General features: G+C 41.7%; 1 protein-coding gene across 5 annotated transcripts in view; it reads right to left on the bottom strand.

Moving 5' to 3' along the window:
- SH3KBP1 (SH3 domain containing kinase binding protein 1) overlaps positions 1 to 26,089 on the bottom strand; it is a 455,989-nt gene that overhangs the window by 127,386 nt on the left and 302,514 nt on the right. For all 5 annotated transcript variants that reach the window (XM_036745610.1, XM_036745608.1, XM_036745609.1 and 2 more), the window contains one exon: positions 15,078 to 15,153. In XM_036745610.1, coding sequence (XP_036601505.1) covers positions 15,078 to 15,153 — 76 coding nt within the window. The remainder of the gene's footprint in view (positions 1 to 15,077; positions 15,154 to 26,089) is intronic.

The raw sequence follows: 26,089 nt of genomic DNA, 5'->3' as shown, positions 1-26,089 counted from the left end.
AGTTGGGACTTGCGTGAGCTCCCTGCCAGGTCCCTCCAAAAACCTATAAAAAATGGCTCTTAACAAATTGTAGAACTGCAGAACCCACAAAATAGCAGAGGGAAGCAGGGATCCAGCCCAGGACAGCCTGGATGGTCACTGGATGAGGTCTATCGTACACAGACTGGAGGGGAGCAGAGCTCAGCGTGGGAGGCAGCAGGACCAACCAGACCAGGAACCGGGCAGCACCGGCCCTAGCACCCTGAATCAGTGAGCTGCGGCAGTTACCAGACTTCTCAACCCACAAACACCAAAGACAACAGAGAAGGTAAGTGGGAAAAGCTGCGGGGGACAGAGTTTGCGCACTGCCCCAGGGGCAGCAGGGGAGGTGCAGCTACAAAACTACAGCTGCAGTTACTTCTGGCCCCAGGCCCACCTGGTGGGAGGAATGAAGTGGCAGATCAGAGCAAGAGTGCAGAGCCTGCTAAAGATTTGCGTCAGGTCCCAGTTGGTGGTTCTTGAGGAAGGAGGAGTGCTGGTGTGGCAGAGCTGGCTGTAATAGCTCTGAAAACAACAGTGCATCCCCTCAAGCCTGGAACAAAGTACTCTTTGCTCTACAAGCAGTCATACCCCGACGAAAAACTCAAGGGTCAAGTTAGTTGGCTGGGAACATGGCCAGGCAGCGAAAACGCACCCAGATTCAGTTTCAGACTTTGGATTCTTTCTTTGGTGACAAAGAAGACCAAAACATACAGCCAGAAGAAGTCAACAGAGTCCAAGAGCCTACAACAAAAGCCTCCAAAAAAAACATGAACTGGTCCCAGGCCATGGAAGAGCTCAAAAAGGAGTTGGAAAAGCAAGTTAGAGAAGTAGGGGAAAAATTGGGACGAGAAATGAGAAGGATGCGAGAAAACCATGAAAGACAAGTCAATGACTTGCTAAAGGAGATCCAAAAAAATACTGAAAAAAATATTGAAGAAAACAACACTTTAAAAAATAGACTAACTCAAATGTCAAAAGAGCTCCAAAAAGCCAATGAGGAGAAGAATGCCTTGAAAGGCAGAATTAGCCAAATGGAAAAGGAGGTCCAAAAGACCACTGAAGAAAATACTGCCTTAAAAATGAGATTGGAACAAGTGGAAGCTAGTGACTTTATAAGAAATCAAGATATTATAAAACAGAACCAAAGGAATGAAAAAAATGGAAGACAATGTCAAATATCTCATTGGAAAAACCATTGACCTGGAAAATAGATCCAGGAGAGATAATTTAAAAATTACTGGACTACCTGAAAGCCATGATCAAACAAAGAGCCTAGATACCATCTTTCAAGAAATTATCAAGGAGAACTGCCCTGATATTCTAGAGCCAGAGGGCAAAATAGAAATTGAAAGAATCCACAGATCGCCTCCTTAAATAGATCCCAAAAAGAAAACTCCTAGGAACATTGTCACCAAATTCCAGAGCTCCCAGGTCAAGGAGAAAATACTGCAAGCAGCCAGAAAGAAACAATTTGAATATTGTGGAAAAACAATCAGGATAACACGGGATCTGGCAGCTTCCACATTAAGGGACCGAAGGGCTTGGAATATGATATATTCCGGAGGTCAATGGAGCTAGGATTAAAACCTAGAATCACCTACCCAGCAAAACTGAGTATCATGCTCCAAGGCAAAATATGGATTTTCAATAAAATAGAGGACTTTCAAGCTTTCTCAGTGAAAAGACCAGAGCTGAATAGAAAATTTGACTTTCAAACACAAGAATCAAGAGAAGCATGAAAAGGTAAACAAGAAAGAGAAATCATGAGGGACTTACTAAAGTTGAACTGTTTTGTTTACATTCCTACATGGAAAGATGATGTGTATGATTCATGAGACCTCAATATCTTAGTAGCTGAAAGGAATATGCATATATATATGTATATACATATATACACATATGTGTGTGTCTATGTATGTATATATGTAGGTATATATATAGATACACACACACACACAAAGGGCACAGGGTGAGTTGAATACGAAGGGATGATATCTAAAAAAAAAATCAAATTAAGGCATAAGAGAGGAATATATTGAGAGAGGGAGAAAGGGAGAGATAGAATGGGGTAAATTATCTCGAATAAAAGTGGCAAGAAAAAGAGGTTCTGTAGGAAGGGAAGTGGGGGCAGGTGAGGGGGAATGAGTGACTCTTGCTCTCATCGGATTTGACCTGAGGAGGGAATACCATACACACTCAATTGGGTATCTTACTCCACAGGAAAGAAGGAAGAAGAAGATTAAAAAGGGGGGGACGATAGAAGGGAGGGCAGATAGGGGGAGGAGGTAATCAAAAACAAACATTTTCGAAAAGGGACAGGGTCAAGGGAGAAAATTCAATAAAGGGGGATAGGTTAGGAAGGAGCAAAACATAGTTAATCTTTCACAACATGAGTATCGTGGAAGGGTTTTACATAATGATACGCATGTGGCCTATGTTGAATTGCTTGCCTTCTTAGGGAGGGTGGGTGGGGAGGGAAGAGGGGAGAGAATTTGGAACTCAAAGTTTTAAAAGCAGACGTTCAAAAACAACAACAACAACAAAAAAGTTTTTTCATGCAACTAGGAAATAAGATACACAGGCAATGGGGCACAGAAATTTATCTTGCCCTACAAGAGAAGAAGGGAAAGGGGGATGGGAGGGGAGTGGGGTGACAGATGGGAGGGCTGACTGGGGAACGGGGCAACCAGAATATACGCCATCTTGGAGTGGGGGGAGGGTAGAAACGGGAAAAACATTCGTAATTCAAACTTTTGTGAAAATCAATGCTGAAAACTAAATATATTAAATAAATTTAAAGATTGTGTCCACCTTAAAAAAAAAAGATAGGTACACTAATACATTATTGGTGGAGCTGCGAAATGGTACAGTCATTTTGTAAAGCAACTTGGAAGTATGCAAATAAAGTGATTAAAATGCCCCAAAATAAATAAATATGAACACTAAGTCAAAGGACAGCAAATACAACATATGTGTCATTCTCTATGAGAAGAACTAGCATTTATATCTCACTTTAAGGCTTGGAAAGTGCTTTACGACGTTACTTCATTTGATCTTGGCAAGGATCCGGTGAGGCAAGTGCTGTGATTATCGTCATTTTACGGACAAGAAAACTGACACCAAGGAACTTACTAAGTGTCTGAAGAGTATCTGCAGTCAGATCTTCCTGACTACGAGTTCAGCACTTTATCCACGATAACTCCTGTGTAAACCCTTTATGACAACAACAGCTAGCATTTACACAGCACCTACTATGTGCCAGGCACTCAATGCTTTACAAATATTATCTCACTTGATCCACAAAACAACCCAGGGAGGCAGACGCCATTATGATCCCCATTTTACACTTGAGGAAATGAGGCAAATGCAGGTTATATGACTTGCCCAAGGTCACACAGGATGGATTCCTGATTCCAGACCCAGTGTTGTATCCACTGCACCACCTGGCTGCCCTACTACCATCATTATCTCAAAATCCTCAAATATTCCCTGTATGTATGTTGCTAAATAAAGCCCACTTTAAAATGTTATTCCACATTAATTTTCTTTATGTTATTAATATTAAACATTACCACTTCTGAGTTATCCAAATGTTCCAACTGAAAAAAAGTTTGGAAAAACTAAAAAACCATATCAGGAAAACTCCATGAGAGAAAGGAAATGTGCTCATTCATTCATTCATATATTCATTATTCCCCTACTGAACACAATGGTGGTTTATGGCCAAAAACTTAGAATAAACATCTGCTGTTACTAAAATAACATTGTTCTACGCAGCCCTGGAAAGCCACTACCTATAAGAAAGTGTGCTCCGTGGCTTTTAAATAATTCTTACTTTATAAGTCTTTGAGACATCCTGAATGAGACCATGTAGTTGTGTGGTCACTTTAGAACACTGACAGACCAATGATAAAAAATATTGGGAACTCCACAGGTCTGATTCCCATTCTCCGCCGCTAAATAAGTTAATAAAGGAGGTCCTGGTGTAAAAACTGTTCTGACAGCCTGTCTGAAGAACTATTAAATCGACAAAGTAGGATATGTAGTCACCAACTAATCTACGTTGTTATTCAGTCATTTCTAGTCATGTCCAACTCTTCACGACTCCACTGAGGGTTTTCTTGGCAAAGACACCAGAGTGGTTTGCTGTTTCTTTATGCAGCTCCTTTTACAGATGAAGGAACTGAGGCAAACAGGGTTAAGTGACTTGCCCTGGGTCACACACCTAGTAAATGTCTAAGACTGGATTTGAACTAAGGAAGATGAGTCTTTCTGACTTCAGGGCCAACACTCTATCCACTGAGCCACCTAGCTGCCCCAACTAATCTGTACAGCGGTTTGTATCTTTATTAACCCTCCCATCATCACATCCTATGTTTACAATAAGTGTGTGGAATCAGTAGGATGGGTAGATAACTACTATTCCCCTTCATAGACAAATAAATAAGATAGGGCTACTGACTGAAACAATGACTTCATTGTTAAAGGGATCCTCCCAGGTGAGGAAACTCCCTCTTTCTTCCATTGCAGACAAGCAATTTTTCTGTAACTTATAGTCCTGGTGAGTTGCCCAGAGCCCCAAGAGGTTAGGCAGCTTGCCTAGGATCACTCAGCCAGTCTGTGTCTGGGGCAGGACGTGAATGCAGGTCTTTTGGCTCATAGGCCAACTCTCCATCCCTTACACCATGCAACCTCTCCGAAGGAAACATCCACAGGTTAAATGACTCACTCCAAGTCACAGAAGCCAGTGACAGAGCAAGGACTAAAGTCCCCTAGCTCCTGGTCCAGCACAATCTCCCATCACAGTATGCCACATTTTTGTCTGCAGGATTTTCTTCCAAGCAAATTTCTAGACAAGGGATGGCCCAGGAGGGACGTTAACGCATCTTCAGTTATCGGTCCCTACTAAGGAGAAGCCTGGTACTTTGCCTAATATGTGTGTGCGTGTGCGCGTATCCCAAAGGAATTATAAATTCAGAGCCAGAAGGAACTTCAGACATCATCTAGTCTAATTCCTTCATCTCAGATGAGGAAACTACAAAGGCCCAGAAAAAGTAGAGGCCTTGCTCAATATCATACAATACCTATGCAGCGAAGCTGGGATACGTCACACTGTATAAGACAATGCTGTGTCATGTATTCATACATGACATGCTGTGTCATGTATGTGTCATATATGTGTATATATTCATAAATACAAAGATGCACATGTATCTCATAATTTCCTCATCACCTGTCATTTGACAATCTCGAAGTACTCCACAAAAACAAATGACTTCCTTTCCAAAGGTTGTCTGGCACCAGCTCCCTCATCTTCCCTCCTCTTCGTCTCAAAATGTTCTCTGGAGACACATCCTTAATGCCTTCAAATGTCTCTAAATCTTAATGTATCTTTTTATTCATTCCTTTTTTAATTCCTTCTTCCTTTTCCAAAGCGTACCCCTCTGACTCAACACTTTTTCAGGATCCTTTTAATAAAAACTTACTCAAGTCTCTCGGATCTTAACAATAACTTTCCTTGATTCCTACTGTCGCCTTGAGCTACCGTCCTCTCACATCAGCTAAATTTCTTAAGAGAATCATTTTGGTAAGATCATAGATGTAAATCTGGAAGGAGCACTGGAAGCAGCCTAAAAAAAAACCCTTCCTTTATTTATTCATTCATTCATTCATTCATTTATTTTCAGTTTGCAACACTCATTTCCACAAGCTTTTGAGTTTTAAATCTTCTCTCCCTCTCTCACCAATCCCCTCCCCAAGACGGCGTGCAATCTGATACAGGCTGTACATATACATTCATATTAAACATATTTTCACATTAGTCATGCTGTAAAGAAGAATTATAACCAATGGAATGAACCACAAGAAAGAAGAAACAGAAGAAAAGAAAACGAAAGAGAGAGAGAGAGAGAGCGAGCAAATAGTCTGCATTCAGACTCCATAATTCTTTCTCTGCACGTGGACTGCATTTTCCATCATGAGCATTTTGGAGTTGTCTTAGAACCTTGCATTGCTGAGAAGAGCCAAGTCTATGAAAGCTAGTCATCACACAAAGCGGCTGTAACTATATACGGTGTTCTCCTGGTTCTGCTCCCCTCGCTCAGCATCAGTTCATGTAAGTGTTTCCAGGTTTTTCTCAAGCCTGCCTGCTCCTAATTTCTTATAGCACAACAGTATTCCATACCACAACTTGTTCAGCCATTCCCCAACCGATGGGCATCCCCTCAATTTCCAATTCTTTGCCCACCACAAAAAGAGCTGCTATAAATATTTTTGTACATGTTACAACCTCCTTATTTTCCAGATGTGGAAACTGAGGGCCAGGCAAACCAAAGGTCAAACAGGCTGGTTGGCTGGTTGCTGTCTCTCATTTGTGAAGAGGACCAAAATGATATCACTGTGTCAGAGACAAGATACCGTGTGTCCGACTGTCACTGATCAGACAATATGAGCTCGGGAAGCTCTACCACAGATCGGGCACAAATAGTCCACATGAACATCTGGAGTGGAGATCTCTCTAAATTTGTACACTGTGTGCTTCTTTTGAGCTACTGTAGTTCTGCTTTGCACAGTGCCTTCTTTGATACAGGCACAACATGCTGGGCAGTTCTGTGTCAGTGTCTTTCACATCTCAAAATCAATTCCAAAGTTCTTCAGAGAGATCTTGAGAGTGTCCTAGAATTTCTTCTTCTGACCTCCATGTGAGCACTTGCTTTGTGTGAGTTCTCTGTAAAACAGTCTTTTAGGAAAATGTATATTTGGCATTCAAATAATGTGGCCTGCCCAATGGAATTGTGCTCTGTGCAGTAAAGTTTGAATGCTTGGCAGTTCAGCTTAAAAAAGGATCTCCAGGACTCTACTTTGCTGGGTGACCTTCCGAATCTTCCTAAAACAATTCAAATGGAAGCAATTCAGTGTTCTGGCATGGTGCTGGTATACTGTCCAGGTTTCACAGGCATAGAACAATGAGGTCAGCACAATGTCTCTGTAGACCTTCAATTTGGTAGGCAATCTTCAGAGCCTCTCGAACACTGAGCTAGCTCTGTCAACCAGCCTCATCATGTATATGAACATCCCTGAAAAGTATACTGTCAAGGTAAATGAACTTAGACATAGATATAGCAAAATTTCTCCATTTGGTGTAACCGATGGTTCCATGTATGGATGGTGTGATGCTGGCTGGTGGCAAACCTGTTCTCTTGGTATTAACTGTGATGCCAAAATTTAGCACAACCAGCAGAGAATCGATCCATATTCTGTTGCATCTTGGCCTCAGAGGTTGTAGCCTCTTCAAATTAAATAATTTACCATCAGAGTGGTAGCTAACCTTGACGCCATTTTCATCCTCCCTAAAGGCATCCAACATCACTGAAAACATCATTCTGAAAAGCAAGAGAGCAAGCACACAGCCCTGCTTCACTCCACCGGCCATTGGGAAAACCTGAGAGCATCATCCATTATCCAGAACCTGTACAAGCGTGCCATTGTGAAACCGATGAACTGTGCAGCAACCAAATTTCACCATAATCTTCCACAAGCCCTCACAAATGACAGTACCAAAGGCCTTGTTCAGATTGACAAACACTGTGTACAGGACCCCTATTTTGTCCTGGAATCTCTCCTGGAGTTGCTGGGCAGCAAACACCATATCGACTGTTCTTTGGCCATTTCTGAAGCCACACGGGCTCTTGGGTAGATGACCATCTTCCAGGTGAAGAATCAGCCTAGTAAGGAAGAATCAATAACTAAAAGAGAGACCCCCCCCAACCCTGTGATTGTCACAGGAGAGCCTATTTCCTTTTCCTTTATAGAAATGGACAATAGAGGCATCCTTGAATTCCTTCCTCTTGCCACATAACTTGGGAGATTTCAGTCAGCATTTGTATAAGCAGTGGACCCTCTGCCTCGTAAATCTCAGCTGGAACAGAACAAGCACCAGGTGTTTTGCCACTGGAGAGGAGCTGAGTGGCATTCAAAACCTCTTCTTCGGTTGGAAGTTCAGCTAGAGAGAGACTAACTTCCACCTGAGATATATGGTCAATAGCTTCAGCACTGGTTGATGATGGGAGTGTTCAGCCTATCTCTCCAGGACCATGTCCTTATCACCAATCGATGTGGCTCCATCAGCACTGAGTAGTTGAAATGCACCACAGGTCTTCGGACCATAAATAGCCTTCAGAGAATCATAAAAGTGCTTTGGATTTTTATCATCAGTGTAAAACTGAATTTCATCTGCCTTCTTGCTGAGCCAGGAATCCTGCATCTCTCTAAGTTTTTCCTGCACTTTACTTTTCATGGAGTTAAATGCGCTTTCTTAGAGACAGATGAACTATCTTCATGGTAAATCCTATGGCGTTCTCATTTTTCATTTAGCAATTTCTGAATTTTTCCATTATTTTCATCAAACCAGTCTTGATGTTTTTGAGTGTTCTGGCCCAGATGAGTAAATATGGGGCTGTACACCAAATCTTTGAAAGCTGCCCACTCCTTTTCTGCTGCACTCTGGCCAACTGTGTGTTGGCTCAGCTTTCCCTCCAAGTTAGCAACAAACTGTTTAGGCTCAGAGGAGTGGTCTAATCTGCTCACACTAAGTCCATTCTAGTGCCACCAGGAGGGCTCACAAACATAGAGTGTTCAAAAAGGAGGACTGGTTTTGGCCAGGAGGTCGGGAGGAAGGAAGTGAGTCTGACGGAACAAATCCACAAGTGAGATTGTGGTGATCCATGGAGTCAGGGAGAGCTGATAGATGGAAGAATGGTAACCTGAGTAACCATCAAGAACACGGTGATTCCTTACCACTTGTGCCTAGTGGCTGGAACATGTGGAAACGGACCTATGATCACAGAGGCCACATCGCTCAACAAGGTCAGGTGAATGCAGTGACTGTCATTTCTATCTGGTTATTTAAAAAAATAAAATAAAATGCATCTCCCTTCCCTACTTCACAGGTCAGACACAACTATATACGTACACATGTATGTATCTATACATGTATACATCACTATCTTCACATGTATGTGTACATATGTATATATACCATGTACAAGAGATAAGTATTACATACATGTACATATGTGTGTGTATATGCGTGTGGTATGTGTGTATGGGGCATGGGTGGGGTTTGGGCATGTAAAATTTGTCTAAACCTAGGCATCTTGCTTCAAAAAATGATCAGATAACTAGAAAAGGACATAGATATACGTGGATATATATGCAAAGCAGATCATATGTATTTTAGACCAGGTTGGGCATCAGAATCTAAGGCCTGGATCCTGTGGGTGATTCATTTGTAGGCAGAATGACCACTTGAGGCTTCAGCTATATTTGGCTTACAAAAAAGCATTTTGGGGGAGTAAGGGGAGATAACATATAGAAAAGAAGTGTAAGACATGAATGGGCCTGAGTTCCCAAGGTAGAGAAATGTATCTAAACTTTGAAGAAGAATATTGTGATCTGTAGGAAAGCATGGGGCACATTTGGGTAAGGCCAGACAGTCCAGTTTGGGAGGGCATTGAAGGAAAGCAGATAGTCCAGAAAGCAGCAGATGGTGGATGGCCTCAAATTGTAAAGCCGGGCAAAGGTAAAGCAGAGAGTAAAGGCACACATCAAAAATGTGATGCTTGTCACTTTACACATGAGTGGACCAGAGGAAAGAGGGGCTATCCAGAAGTAGGGTCATCACAGATTGAGAGCCTGAAGTAGCCTTAAAAGCCATGAAGTCCTATCCCCTCATTTTACAGATTAAGAAACAGTGGTTAAATGACTCGCCCAGGGTCACTACTTAGAGTTTGAGGTGGGATCTGCCAGACCTTTTCAGCTTCAAGTCTAGTGCTCTAAACATGAAGCCATGTTGTTTCTCTTTAGCCAAAGGGAGAAAACTGTGATACAGCGGACCAACTTTTCTCCTTCCAATTTGCTCCCCCACTCCCACCCCCAGGGGGAGAAGTGGTCATTTTACTTTGTTTCTGTCCTTTCTGCAGGAATCAGAAGTAAATCTGGAGATGATTGCCAGGAAAATTAAAAAAAGAAAAAACCAGACCAACGGCCTGCCACATTGACATCTCCTAGGAGCAAAATGTGTCTGATATGTGAAGACTGTGTAGAGATGGAATACACACAAAACCTAACTTGAGAACAATTATAAAGACGCCTAAGAAGTGACAAAAGACAATATTGTAGACACTGGACGGTAAAGTGCTAAGGCAGCTGACAGAGAGGCAGGGCTTGCCAGGGAAAGGGCAATGCTTTGACACGATAGTCATACGTGACTCAGGAGGCCTGAGACACTCATGCATCAACCGTGAGCAGACTTCTTCTAAAACGCATGCTCAGCTGGTTCACCGATTCTGAAAGACTAAAAGAGGAGTTTGGAAAGATGCTGACTGAGTCTTGCCTTCAAGCTACAGTTCTTTCCAAGGAACTGTAGGGATCTGAAACAAAATGAAGAAACCTCCAGCTGCGGAAAGTCAGGAAGAATCCTCAGGGAGCGCTTCATTAGGATACTTAGACAATTCTCCTCTTGTTACACAGATGGCGGCGATCTGTTCAAAAGCACACATTCCGGGTGAATTTTATTATTTTAAAGGATCTGGGGTGGGAGAGGGGATGATGTAGGACATTGGAATAAGTCCTGATCAGATCAGTCTCCCTTTCACTCAGACGCACTAACTCATAAATCCGAACTCTCTAGTCTGAAAGAGATCTCTGCACGGCAGCACCTCGAGACTCAGACGTACGGCAGCTCCGAGCCCGCGCAGGGTCCATCATTTTCCTCGCATCAGACTTCCAACTGCTGGGACTTGGGTGAGGTTGTTGTTGTCATGTTGGGGACTCGCTCTGAACCATCTATGCTCGCTTCCTGAATCCCTGTGGCTCACGGGCACAGAACAGCAGCCGGCATGTAGACCAGGCTTGAAGACTTGTGAGGCCTTTCACGTGTTTGTCTCCTGTAATCCTCACATCAACCCCTTGAGGTCGCTGCCGGTATTATTCATATTATACGGATGAGGAAACAGCACTATGAGCAGTTTAGTGACTTGTCCAGGGTCATAAAGCTTTCTGTGTCTGAGACTGGATTGGAACTCGGGTCTTCCTGACTGCAAGGCCAAAACTCCACCTACTATGCCACCTAGCTGCCTAAAGATCTTCTTATCAACACATACCTTTATGATAAAAATTGTACTTTATACTCTTCAAAGGGCTTTCATGTCCATTACTTCAGCTGGTCTTTGTTGTAAACAACCTTGATGAGATGTGTGTGTGGGGTAAGGGGAAAAGGGAAAGGGAGAATGAGTGGGAGAGAGAGAAAGAGAGAGAGACAGAGAGAGAGCAAGGGATACAGAACCTAGCTATGTAGGGCAAGGAGAAGCTTTGGTGGTTTGGGGTTCTCGTGTACAAATATACACATGGTACCATGGCGGGGGCACTTCTCAAAATATGAATGCATATTTTAAAAGCCAAGAGAAGGTTGAGAGGGGATGAAGACAGGGGCTGAGATGCAGCAGACACCTAATAAATGTCTGTCAATTTTGTTCCAGGGTAAGAGTAAAGATTTCCATCTCTACCTCCACCCCTTCACCTCCAGCCTATTCAAGTATTTCCGTAACAACTTCAAAATACTTTCCTGACCTACTTCACATAATCTAGAAGCTGGCTATTTGATTATTCTCTAATTCATGGGTTCCAAACCCAGGGTCCAAGGACTCCCAAGGTATCCAAGAATTTGGATGGGTAAAATATGTATGTGTGTGTATACACACATACATGCACGTATATACATATACATATATATGTATACACACATACAAACACACACACACACATACACACATCTTTATTTTATCTAACCTCTAACTGAAATTGTAGGCTTTTCTCCAATTGTGAATTCTGAGAATGGTCAACAGCCAGCCAATGGGGTCTACGATAACAGAAAGGTTAAGAACCTCTGCTCTAATTGTTTCATGGGTATAAATGTCATCTAGTAAGACCACGAGAGTTCCTTCAAGACAGGGATCTCGACCCAAGTCTCAGCGCTTCTAAAACTGAATCAGACAATGTCAGAGCTGGGGAAGAGCCCTCAGAGACCACCTAGAGCAACAACTTCATTTTACAGGTGAGGAAACGGAGTCCCAGAGGAAATAACATGCATTTTTCACACGTGTACAAGTTGCCTTGTCTCCTCCAACAGAATAAAAGCTCTTAGAACACAGGACCATTTCACTATTATCTTTGTATCTCAGTACCTGGCAAATGAAAGGCTCCTAACAAATGCCTGCCATTTGATTAACGTGCCTAAATTCACATCACTAGTTAGCAGTTGAGACAAGATAGATGGTACAGAGAAAAAAGCACTGGCTCTGAAGTCAGACAGCCCAGGCTCAAATCCAAAGTCTGACACTTCTGGGCAACTCGTTTATCTTCTTGGGTCTTGGTCCTTCTCCTCACTCTCCTCTGCTACCCCCTGACACACAGAGTACTCCTCCATGTCAGGGTCACAAGAGACATTTAATAAATTTCACTTGTTTTTCGGTCGTGTCTGACTCTTCACGACCTCATTTAGGATTTTCTTGGCAGAAACACTGGAGTGATTTGCTGTTTCTTTCTCCAACTCATTTTACAGATGAGGAAACTGAGGCAGAGAGGGTTAAGTGACTTGCCCAGGGTCACAAAGCTATTAAGTATCTAAGGCTGGATCTGAACTCATGAAGATGAGTCTTCCTGACTTCAGGCCCACAAGCCTTATTCACTACACCACCAAGCCTCCCCATTTAATAAATATTTGTAGAATTGAATGGAAACCTCCTGATGAATGGGATTTGAGCAAAGACTTTCCCATATGCTAAAGAATTTAGGATTGTGTACCTGGTTATGCTTCAGGTCCCAGAAGGCCCATATTAAAAGCATAAGGCTCTCTGGGATAAAGCTACTGGCCTATATTCCTTCACAAGCCATTTGTTTGTAGGTGTCAAACAACACAAAAGGAAAGGAAAAAAAGGTGTGTGTTTGTGACCTGCACCAAATTATAAGGCTGAGGGCTCAGACTTAATGACTTGTTTACCAACAGCAGACTACTGCCCAACATGAGCCTTATCCTCTCCTAAAATGCAAAGCACTACACTGAGTAACCCTTGTTAACCAAGTTTGGCTGGACAAAATACTTCCGATTCCATTTGCTTTAGGTACACACTCTCACAGTTGGGTGCTGCTTCCAAGCATCCTTTCCAAAGTCCTCATTACTGGGGCAGCTAGGTGGCTCAGTGAGTACAGCACCAGCCCTGGAGTCAGGAGGACCTGAGTTCAAATCCGGCCTCAGACACTTGACACATGTGTGACCTTGGGCAAGTCACTTAACCCCAACTGCCCGCCCCCCCCCCCCCCCGCCCAAATCAAAGTCCTAATTACCTACAACATGTTAACACTGTATTTGTATGTTTCATGTAATGAATGAAGGATAATGGGTGAACTCTTAAAAACAAATTGTTTTAAACTGCATTTTCACATTAAAAGCAGTCCATTTTTAACTTGTGCTCTGACCCATTTTCAAAGTCCTTCACTCCTGTGACACTGAAAATAGACCTCACAAAGAAGTCATGCATTACTGACCAAAGCAATGACCATCTATGACTTCAAAAAATTGATGCTACTCATTGCCTGCTACCCACCTCCTAAGAGGTAATGGGAAGACTTTGGGGATATGGTAAACAGGTGAGTTTGTTTTGGGTGCTTACGATTACTTGTTCCCAGGCTTGTGGGATTCAGAGATAATGTAAACAATTTTTAAAGGTGCAGAAGTATAGAAGGAAAGGGACAAGTAGGACAGCTTTGAAAGTAATGTTGAAGTTATTCCTTTTTTTTTTTTAAAGAAAGCGGTACATAATAGAGAAGCGTGGTTCCACATAGTTTCATGTTTCACAGCGTAGTTTCACTCTACGGTCTACTTTGTAAAAGGAAATATTCATATTGCATGTGTGGATGGTAAGTTTAGAATAACAAAAATACTTTTTAAAAAGTCATGAGTTATAAATACAAGAAGCTATGTGAGACCTTGTAACATAGCAGGGTCAGAACAATGCGCTCCTAGGTGGGTGTTTCCATCTCTGACCGTGAATTCAACAGAACGAAAATGGAGTTGTTCTCAGTGACGTCACCTTGACTGTGCTAGGGATTAGAGGAGGCACAAAGATGAGCAAGAAGCTTTTCTAAAGGCTTTTACTCCAAGAATAAGTAGATAGGATACCACTGACAAACAAGAAAAGACGTGGCAAATGTGATACATGGTGTAAGGGAGGTATGAAGTATCATGGTGAAGAGTAGTAAAAAGCAATATTCCAGGCAGGGGTGGGCCTTGAGGCCCCAGGTTCCCCACCCCTGTCTAGTGTGTGCTGGTGAGGCAAGTAAATAAACAGGGCTTCATTAAGGAGGTAGATTTGAAATAGGCCTTAAAGATGGGAGCAGGATATCCATCTACAGGCTGAGGTGGTCCTCTAGCGGTTTCTCTCTCTCTCTCTCTCTCTCTCTCTCTCTCTCTCTCTCTCTCTCGCTGTGTCTCTGTCTCTCTGTCTCGCTCTCTGATATCAATCAGAACACAGAATTCAGAATTTGAACCTCAGCATAGGCCTTGTTCTTATTTCTTGCTTTGTTCTTGATGTCCCTAGAAATTGTTTTTAGGAAAGTCAATTTAGCCAAAATAACTATTTAACAGAGACCCTAAACAATGGTAATATACATGATCAAGGAAGAGGTTAATGGTGTGGGCTCATGCAAGAAGCTCACTGAATTCTTTGCTTTTATAAAGAGCCTGGTCTGTGGACAAAGTGCTAGATTTTTTTTTTTAAACAAAGATGGCAGGAAAGAATTGAATTTCCTAAAGGGCTCTGAGATAAAGTTCTGAATCTAACTTTTGCCCACGCAGGATGGTTTCCTACTGGCTGGGCTCTTCTGAGGTCTTTTGTGTGCTCTTTGGTGCTCTTGTTCACACCTGAAAATGTCATCAATTCTAACCATTCAAAGACGTCTACTAGCTTTAAAGTGTATAGGAGCTAAGTATGGACACTTACTCTTTGTCCTGCTGTCCATTTCTATTTTAGCTGACTCCTGAGTTGCTGCTGTTGGAGGTAACTTCTTCCCAACCGTCTGAAACAAACAAAAAAATTGTATTTAATAAGATTAACTCAATTAACCCGGGGGGGGGGGCTGAAACTAGGATTATAAATTTAATAAAAATAGTAAAAATACCTAATTTTTACATTAAATTTTAAAATTACTGCCTGACATGTATTACATACCAATTTCTGAATTATAATAACAAACAACTGGGCAAGGATCTAAATTTAAAATACATGTATCTCATATTAGTATTTGGGATTATTTATTCCTTTTCTTTTCAACATACTTTATTAATATTAATTGTCCATCTAAATAAACCACTTGAGAGGAAATGTGTACACTTTTCATATTTTAGATTAAAGATAAATTTTTAAAATTTAGATTAATTAAGCTGGTGTTAAATTCCCAACTCATAGTTTCTTTGATCCCATATCACTACCTTTTTCCTTAAAACTAGATTTATGATTTTGACGTTATAAGTCTAGTGTCAAACTCAAATAAAAACAGATGCCTGTAGGTGCATACTGAAAACCAATCGACCAATAAACACTTATTAAGTTCCTATTATGTTCAACGGGAAGCTAAGTGGCACAGTGAATAGGGCACCAAGTCTGGAGTCAGGAAGATCTGAGTTCAAATGTGACCTCAGACACTTACTAGCTGCGTGAGCCTGGGCAAGTCACTTAACCCTGTCTGCCTCAGTTTCCTAATCTGTAGAATAAGCTGGAGAAGGAAATGGCCAATCCCTCCAGTATCTTTGCCAAGAAAACCCCAAATGGGGCGATGAAGAGTCGGACACGACTGACACAACTGAACGACAATGACCCTATGTGCCAGGCACTATGTTGTATTGTATTTTTATTTAATTTTGTTCAACATTTCCCAAATACATTTTAATCTGGTTCAGAGATGTACTCCAGAGTTTAAAGGGCTCCCAGTGAGGAAGCTCCTCCACCAATGGAAATGGATATTTATTCATCGACATATCATCTTAGGAAGTTACCAGAGCCACTGAGAAAGTAAGTGATTTGCCCGCACTGTAGGATCAGAGACGGTACTTGAACCCAGATCTCTCTGACTGAGGCCTGCTCTCTACTTACTGTTCCCTGGGGTCTCTTCACATCTCCAACTACTAAATTATATTAAAATATGTTGGCTTATTACGAGTTAATTTTTCTTTTTAAACTTAAAGCTAATTCTATTATCACCAGCTATTACTGAATCAACCACAAGGAATGCTAAACAGTATCATGCCTAAGGATGCTACTTTGCAAACAAGCATTTCTTAGAGCTTATTTTATTCGTAAAAGTGAACGCAGAAAAGGTAAGGGCCTTTTTTTAAATGTCTACCAACTTTTTACCATGATTCTTACTTAATTTCCAATCATAGTTTCTATGGATACAAGGGAGATAGTGTAATAAAACTCACAGGCTACACCAAAAGTTCAAGCCAGCAAGTGATAAATCTTCTCACTAGCTGTATAAAAATTTCTCTGAACAAAGAAAACCCATGAATGAAAGAAGAGAGGAAACAAAATTAATGTGTCACTCATGAAACCTGGACCAGAGGAGTTTTCCTTTAAATGATAATGATTTGTAACCCTGTTTTAAATCAGAAAAATATCCTTGTGCTCCAAGGGTAAAAACGGACATTAAATCTGAATAAATCACGGAATGTAGGTAATTCAAATTTTCAACCTTTCATGAATTTTTAAAAATACTTTGCCAAATATCCCGTACATTTTACATGGTGACATTTTAATTTGGTGCTATGAGGCTTTCTGAGTTTGACTTAAAAAAAACTGAAACACTCAAAGTAATATTCAACCCCTAACTACTACTGAACATGCGTACTAAAATCCTCTTCTAATTCTGCAGTGGTGAGAGAAGAAAGACTGATCTAAGTTTGTCACAGGGTCCAATCTAGAAAAAGGCTGGCCTGAGGGTCATCTTTTAAAATACTATCTGCAATGGAATTTCCGAAAGTTCCACTTCCAATCCATTTTGTTCTAACAGCAGAAGAAACTCTTTGTCTCTTTTTTTGTAACTAAAAAACCCTATATGTTTCTATTTCTAATCCCTCAAGTAGAGTGAAAACAAAGGCAACAGCTTAACAGGCAATGTTACAGCCACCTGGCCATCAAGGAATGATTTTTCTCACTATTCTATAAAAATGTAAACATCCAATGCTTTGGGCTCTTATCTGCTGGCTGATCTTAAAAAGAATCCATTCTCCGCTTATACTTTGGGGGGTGATTTTTCTGCAATTTAATTCAGAAATATTTTACAATTATGTATTAAGAACTTACTATGGTTTGTGTCCCAAAGAGATCAAATAAAAGAGAAAAGGATCTATTTATACAAAGATATTTATAGCAGCTCTTTTTGTGGTGGCAAAGAATTGAAAATTGAGGGGATGCCTGTCAACAGGGGAATGGGTGAACAAGCTGTAACATATGACTGTGATGGGATACTATTGTGCTATACGAAATGAGGAGAGTCATTTCAGAAAAACCTCAGAAGACTGATGCAAAGTGAAGTGAGCAGAACCAGGGGAGCAGCACACACAGTAACAGCAACATTGTAACGATGATCCACTATAACAGACTTAGCTACTCTGATCCAAGACAGTTATGAGGGGGATCATGATGAAAAGAGAAAGAATCGAGGACTCTGGGCACAAACTGAAGCATAATTGTCTCCCTTTATTTTTCTTGGTTTTTTTTTCCAACGTGGCTTAATATTTCCATATAATTTCCAATTTCCATCTATTTCCAAATAGTGTTTTACATTATTTCATATGTATAATTGACATCATATTGCATGCTGTCTCAGTGAGTTGGGGAGGGTCTAGAGAAAGGGAGATGATTTAGAACTCAAATTATTTTTAAAAAGTTAAAAATAAACAAATAATCATCGAAAACAAAAGAACTTACTATAGTCGATGCACTGTGCTGGGGTCAGGCGGACACAAAAGTAAGGTCAACAAGACACTGTTTTGTCCTAGGAGAGCACACCATCTTTTAGCAGTTTGTGTTTCTACGGTGACAAAGTGAGCTCCTTTCCGTTACTGACATCCCAGTTCATTGGTCTAACATTAAGACATGTCTACCGTGTCCACATACTTCTCTTGAGAAAGACATAAAAGCAGAAGCTTAATCTGTTGCTTATATCCTACCTCACCTGGTATGAGAGGGCACAGACAGTGAAGCACAAACATCTCCACCAGAACAACTTTAATCTCTAACTCCCTAATGACTCCTCTCCATCTGACCACAGACTAAGTGCCACCCCCACCCCCACCCCCACCCCCAACCCCACACACAAACCACAAACAACTAAAAAAAGCCTTCCCTTTGCTTCATCCACACTGTCATAACTCTCCACCTCTTTTTTGGCTAAACTTTTTGGAGGGAGGCGATACATCTACACCTGTTTCCAATTTCTCACCATTTATTTTCTCAACTTCTGACAAATCTGAAACCTCTCACTACCTGTTTGCTAAAAGCACTTTCTCAGAAAATCATGGGTGAATTCCTAATTACCAAATTCAATTGTCTTTTCAATTCTTATCCTCGATGTCTGCAGCAGTGGACATGGTTGACCAGCTTTCCTTGTTTTGGATAATTGCTCCTTCTTTGACTTCAAAGATACCAATCACTCCTATCTCCCTAACTGATTCTTTTTCTCTATCACCGACTTTTCATGCTCTTCTTAAACCTTATAGATGGCTTCTCCCCTCCCCAAGGTTATGTCCCTGCCCCCTTCTCTTCTCTCTTCTCTCTAAAATTTAATTTGGCAGTCTCATTCATCACCATGACTTGGATACAGATGGCTGCCAAATCCCCAACTCTGGCCCCTGGCTGCTCCCCCAAGCTCTTAGACCTATTCCAAGTGTCCACAGGACGTCTCTACCTGGGCTTCCTACTAGTTTCCCAACTTTAACACGTGAAAATTATGTCTACTATTCTCCCCTCCCCAAACCTGCTTTCTCTGATGGCCCCACAGCCATTCCTCCCAATCCCTGTATTTGTCATTTATTCCATCTGTCAGGTTCACAACTCTGTATTATCTTTGATTCTTCTGGCTTCCTCACAACTAAAATAAATCAGTAAGCAATCCTGCCAGGTCCTCCTCCATAACCTCCTTGGCATTCATCCCCTCCCTCTCTGTTTTCCTTGTCACCACCCTAATACAAGCCTGGACTTGATGGTGGCCTCTTAAAAGGTCATCCCACTGCCACTCTCCCCCTCCCCAGCATCATCCTTTACCAGGCACGGCCATGCCCACTCACCTGCTCAAAACTCTTAAATAACAACTCACATTTACATGGCACATAAAGGTCTACAATGGGCTGACCTTACAGGTGGGCAGTATAAGTACTATTATCTCCAGCTTTACAAAGAAGGAAACTGAAATTATGCCTATGGTCACACAACCAATAGGTAACAGAAATGGGATCCCACTCCAGGTTTTACTACCCCTAAATCAAATCAAGTTCTCAGGTAAAATTAAATTTCTCTGCCTAATACGTGAGGTACTCTACATTTGTATCGTATCACTCTACATTTGCAATCTTCTCTAATACCTGCCACGCCTGCATATGGATATATATTTATATCAGATGCATTCCTCTGCAGAGTCAAACTGGGCCATTCAACATTAGCATAAAATAAAGCACTTTCGTTTCCCAACACATTTGTTGAACAATTCGAACAGTGAATGAAGCACTGTCTGGGTTATGGCAGACTTAGATAGTACAGCCCTTTTAAGTTTCCATGTTTTAAGTCTATGCAGGGACAGAGGTATCCACATATTTTAGTGCTGATAAGTGGTCGTCATACTTGGTACTTGAATACCCTGAATGAGGGAGAACTGAGGCAGCCTATTTACGTGGCTCACATTGTTCACTAGGCAGAGAATGACCTCCACTCAATCCTTACCTCTTTTGTTGTTTTTTAGTCACATCCAACTCCACCGGACACCACAGACATTATCATGGGGTTTTCTTGGCCAAGATACTGGAATGGTTTGCCATTTTTTCCTCCAGCTCATTTTACAAATGAGAAAACTGAGGCAAACTAGGTTAAGTGACTCACCCAGAGTCACACTGCTGGTAAGCATCTGAGGCCAGATTCGAGCTCAGGAAGATGGGTCTTCCTGACTCTAGGCCTGGTGCCTTATCCACTGCACCACCCAACTGCCCCTTACCTCTGCAGCACAACTCAAATGTTGCATACGTCCTCTGGAAGCCTTTACTAATTTTCCCCAATTGATTGTGGCCTTGCCCTCTTCAGATCCCATCTCGCATTTGGTGGCATCTCTTATGTACTTGTGCATTACATTATTTGCACATCTATGTGTATGTGTTTAACCTTCCCTTACTGGACTAAGAGCTCTATGAGAGCAAAGACTGCATTCTATCTAAACTTCAGATCTTCCCTAGCACCTAGCCCCTCATACACCTCACAAATGTGAGTGATGAAGCTATTACTAATGTGTCAGACCAACAGTTTCTAACAGTCACGTGGAAAACATCATTAAGGGGAGCTGTGACTTTCAACTTTGGGGTCTTATGTGCCTTTTCCCTTTAAAGGGGCCATCATGTCAAAAGAATCCCGGGGGACATGAGAGCTGTCTGCAATTATATGGGGTTTCCACATGGAAGGGACATCAGCCTTACTCTGTTTGGCCTCAAAGGGCAGAACCAGAAGCAAAGAGGCAAAGTGAGGCTGGAAGTCAGGAAAATCTTCCCAATAGGTAAGAGCTACGTAAATAGAACAGGCTGTCTCAGTGGTAGTGAGATCCCTCCCATTCAAAGTATTCAAGCAAAAGCAAGACACTTATTTAACCATGTTATACAGAAGATTCCTTTGGGATACGGGCTAGACCAGATGGCTACTGGGGTCTCAATTCTAAAATCTGCATTTCTGTAATAGCTGGACACATCTGTCCTTCCACAGACACAAAACACAGACATTTAAAAGCAATACATACCCATCTTCTGCCATAACCCAGACAGTACTTCAAACACTATTCAGTAATTGTTCAAAAGTGAATAAATATGAACCAAAAAAATCTTGGGGAAGATGTTCCTCAGCTAAAACCACTTGCCCGTAGTTACAATAACAACCAACATTCATGGTTTTAGTAACAGTCAATAACAGCTAACATTTGGCACCTACTATGTGCTAGGCAATGATTTACAATGATTATCTCAACTGACCCTCACAACAACCCTGCGAGGCAGGTGCTACTATGATCCCATTTTACAGACAAGGAAACCGAAGGAAACAGAGGTTAAGCGACTGGCCCCGGGTCACACAGCAAAGTTTACAGAGGGCTTTCTTCACAGCAACTCTTTCAAGTAGGCATTTCAAGAGTTACTGCCTCTAGAAGCAGCATGGTGCGGCCAATAAAAAACTGACCTTGGGGTCTGGAAAATCTTTGTGTAGCTCTCCCTCTGACACATTCTGGCAGTATGACCCCAGGCAAGTAATCGCCCTGATGTCCAGGCAACCAACTCTCTAAGACAATACAAGTGGCAGACAGTACAGATCTACATCGGTGGAGGGAGTTTCTGTAATTTCTGAAATACCAAATTTGGTAAGTAATTAAGTAAATAAGTAAAAGGAATGTCCCCTATTTTACAACTATCCTGGAAACTGAGTCTCAGAAAGAGTAAGTGATTTCCCCGTGATCACAAAGTTAGCAAGTGCCTGAGCTAGGATCTACATCAGTCTTCTGAGTCTAAATCCAATCTTTTCCCATTTCCATTAATCTAAGGCCAGCCAGACCTTTATCCACTATGCCATCCTGCCTGTCAGGGATTCCTCACTGGCAACGATTTTTAAAGGAGTGAGGAGAATTAACAATGAAGGAGGGAAAACTTGAAACTCTATCAGTGTCTCACATACCACACTGTCTCTCATCTCCATCCCTTTTTACCAATCAATCATGATAATTGACCTAAACATTTATTAAGTGCCAGGCACTCTGCTGACCACAAGCCTGGCCTGGCTTCAGGCTACCTGTCAGTTTCCAAGGACAGCAAAGGACTACTCTTCCCCTCTTCTATCCCATCTAAAAGTTTCCAAAAAAAAGGGAGCTTAATCCACAGAACACTAAATAAATTCATAAATGTCTTCAAAGACAGTCCCAGCCTCTCCCTCTCCCAAAATTTGGAACAAAAACAATATGGAGAACCTTTGACTTACCTTCCCCTAGTCCTTTACTGGCCCAAGTCTGGTTTCACTTGACTCACGTGGAACTGAATATTAATTTTGAAAGGGAGGAGTTCGAGGTGTAATGCCACCCTTGCTACTCACAGATAGCATGTAGATGGCAGGCCTTCAGGGAAAATAAGCTGAGAAACAGGCCTGGGAATCCCTGATGTAGACCACACAGCTTTAACTCTCTCCTGGCAAAGCAGAAGGGGGTGGGGGGGGAGGATTCTCATATCTCTCCAGTCATCTTTTCCTTGCATCAAAAGGTCCCTTAACATGAAAAGATAACACACAAGTCTCGAAGAAAACCCCCTTCCTCACCTTCCAGGAAACTACTGAAGGAATCAATCCAGCTAGAGCCACTTAGTAAGGGAAGGACCAGAAGGCCTTAGCCAGCCTCTCCTCTCTTCCTCCATGTACCACAAGAATAACCTCGCTGCATGTTTGCTTACATTTGTCTTCACAGTCCACAGACCAAGTGACAAACTGTTGCTTGACTTGGCAAGGAAGGGAAAGAGAGGAGACTGACAGGTATACAAATGGATGTCACTCTTGATTAATCCTATACACACATTAATCACCAGGATAGAATACAACCCACTTATTAGCCAACAAGGCTCTGCCCTAGTTTAAGTCATTCCCTTCGTTTATTTTTAATCCCTGTCAGTCCTTCAAAAAAGAATCGACAAGAAGGAAAGAAGGGATGCACAAAAGGAGCTTATGAGCACTTGCTATGTACCAGGTACATCCCCAACAGGGGATGCAATCATAAACCAGCAGGACAGCCCCTGACCTCCAGGAGCTTACACCCCAATGGGAGAAGATGACAGGGAGGTAGAAAGGGAGGAAGGAAGCACATGTGGAAGTATAAGCACTGGCAAGATGGGACGAAAGCTCACCAATGAGGGCCCAAGGTCCAAGGGGGGAGTCTGAGGTCTAGGGGGAGGCAAATGAGAAAGGGGGCCTGGGGGCCATGTCTCAGGGACAGAGTCTGAGTGCTGATGGGGGGTGGGACGGAGTGGATAGGAAGATGGCCAGAGTGCAGCGGACATGGTTTGGATCTGCAGCATAAAGGGCTAGCCTTTGAGTCAGAAAAACCTGGGTTCAAGGTTTACACCTGCACACAAAGCTGTGACTTTGGGCAAGTCAGGTTTCAACCTCCTGTTGTCCCAGGCAACTCTCCTAGACGGTAAGTTACAGATGAGTTTCTGAATGGCATCAGTGGAGGGAATTTCCACACTGGAAAGTTCCCTGGACAGATAAAATCACAGGCCTAGACCAAAACCAACCAACAAACCCCCAAACGTGATGCATAATTAGATTGTTTAATCATCTCTGAGGGAATAGAGAAGATAAAGGGAATATTATTTAAATAATAAACCTGTGTTTTCCTTCAGTGTTCTTCCCAGAAGTATTAAAAAAAAAAACTGCATGTTGTTTTAACAGAGTAAGTTTCTTCTTTCTTCCTAATTCTTTGAATTCTAGTTTCTAGCTGGCGACATCTCTATCAGTACAGATAACCACCATATGATTTCAGTTAGTGCCAGAAATAATTTTTGCTTTTTGTACTGAAATGAAGAAGCCACTACTTGCAGGGTAGAAAAGTCAGTGCACAAAAGCCAGAACCCTTCCCAATATAATGAGTTGCTGCTCCAAGAGACCAGCGTATCAGTTTTAATTCTGGCTACTGGTTCTGCATTTTTACCAGGCCAGAATGCTGACAAAGTCAGGTCAAACCTATGTGAGCTCATGCCAAGCGATCACAAGCCACTCTAAACAGTAAGGGCTCCCACGATGGAACGTTTCTCAAGGAGGAGCAAATTGAGATCACACTCGCAACTCAAAATGAAGATGGAAATGCCACACGTATAGGAAGACAAATTCGCTGAGAAGGAAAACAATTCCAGAGTCCTGGAAGCTCATGCCACAGGGGCCAGTGGCCCAATCTCACTTAAATACAGATTTTAAACAAAAGAAATGTTACAGCCCGTAGGCTCTTTATAGATACCAGAAATGAGCTTTCCACTATGAAATAAAGGACGCTTGATGGGCCTTTAGCACACTTCTATGGTATCTGCTCAGTAAGCCGCATGTTTCATCTCTGAGAAATGCAATCAAACGCCCAAGACTTTTCTTATTCCTAGCCTGCCATTACTGTTTTTCAAGGTGAAGAAGCAGCGTAGGTACCTAGACAGAACTTGAACTAAAGAGTCAAGATCAACACCAGAATCGAATCGACATTTACTGAATGACCTTGTATACATGGTACAAGGAGTACTTTAAAACTCTGCAGACTCTGATCTCAGGATGATGATTTCACAAATATGCCACCTTCTCACGTAAGAAGCAAGCTGTAAGGACCCACTTCCCGCTACTGCTCTGTCCCTAACTGTCCCCTTCAGACACCCTTTTCAGTGAAAGAAACAGCAAGGCGCACTCACAGCTACTGAAGCTTAAAGCTACACTAAGAATATTGGGGCACTGTGTATGGAGATGGCATGTTTGCGATTTCCACTATAAAATAAAGGACACTGATGGACCTTTAAGATGTATGTGATAGAAACACACACACACACACACACACACACACACACACACACACACATATACAGAGCCTACTCCCTTCACCAACATAGATGGGGCTCTGTCCCTACTTTGCCATCCTACGGCATAAATTGTGGAATATGTCAGACTTTCCCATAAATTTTCTCTACAGAATATAACAATATCCTGGAGATACCCTTCTTGTTCTTTTAATATTTGGGGCATACCTGTCTGTGTCTCTGTGTGTGCACATACGTGAGTCCATGTGTATCTATGTATATATGTGTGTGTGCATATATGTAAATCAAGGAGTCTATTTTTGTGATTTTACCGTTAATAAAGAACTTCCTCAAAAATTATTCTCACCAATTTTACTTCTAAACCATTAACTCTGAAAGTGATATATTTTACATCTAGGACCAAGAAGGACTATTACTGAAATCTATTGCTAGAGATCATAGGGTTAGAGATAGAGAAGCCATTGGACCCAACTCCCCCATTTTACTGACATGAAAACTGAGGCTTTCCAAGATAGTAAATGAGAGAGTTAGGATGAGGACTTCCTGAATTTATTTTAAATATTTGTATTGCTATCTTTTGTTTTCACCTCAGGTACTAGGGCATCATCCTAACTCTCCCATTTACTATCTTGGAAAGTGTGTGTATTTATACACACACACACACACACACATGTATATATATATACATACATACATATGTAATTTTCATATACATATACATGTTTACACACGTGTATATATGCGTATATATGATACTTCTATATAGACAGATATAATCTGCCCTCTCCCTCCCATAGAGCTATCCCTTAAAACAAAGAATTTTAAAAAGAGAAAAGAAATTCTCCAACAAAGTCAACAAATACGTCAACCAAGTCTGATGTATTCTACAAGCACCGACCTCCCACTTCTGCAAAGACAGGGATGTGCATTCTCACGTGTCTTCTCTGGGGTCAAGCTTGAGCGCTACTAGTTTTTTACCAACAAAGAGAAATCCTCAGTCAATGCATACATAAGGCTGAAACTCCTGGGAGTAGCTTGTAACTGACTGAAGAAGCAAGTGAAAGAAGCATATATCATCTTAGGGAGGAGACTGAACAAACAGGAAAAGCATGAACCAGTTTCTCCTCAATGGAATGTTCTGTTATTTATTAAATGAAAGGAGTTCTTTCACTT

Source organism: Trichosurus vulpecula, chromosome 2, assembly GCF_011100635.1.
Source record: "Trichosurus vulpecula isolate mTriVul1 chromosome 2, mTriVul1.pri, whole genome shotgun sequence".
NCBI lineage: Eukaryota > Metazoa > Chordata > Mammalia > Diprotodontia > Phalangeridae > Trichosurus > Trichosurus vulpecula.
Note: the sequence above shows the minus strand (reverse complement) of the source record. Positions and strands in the feature narration are given on the sequence as shown.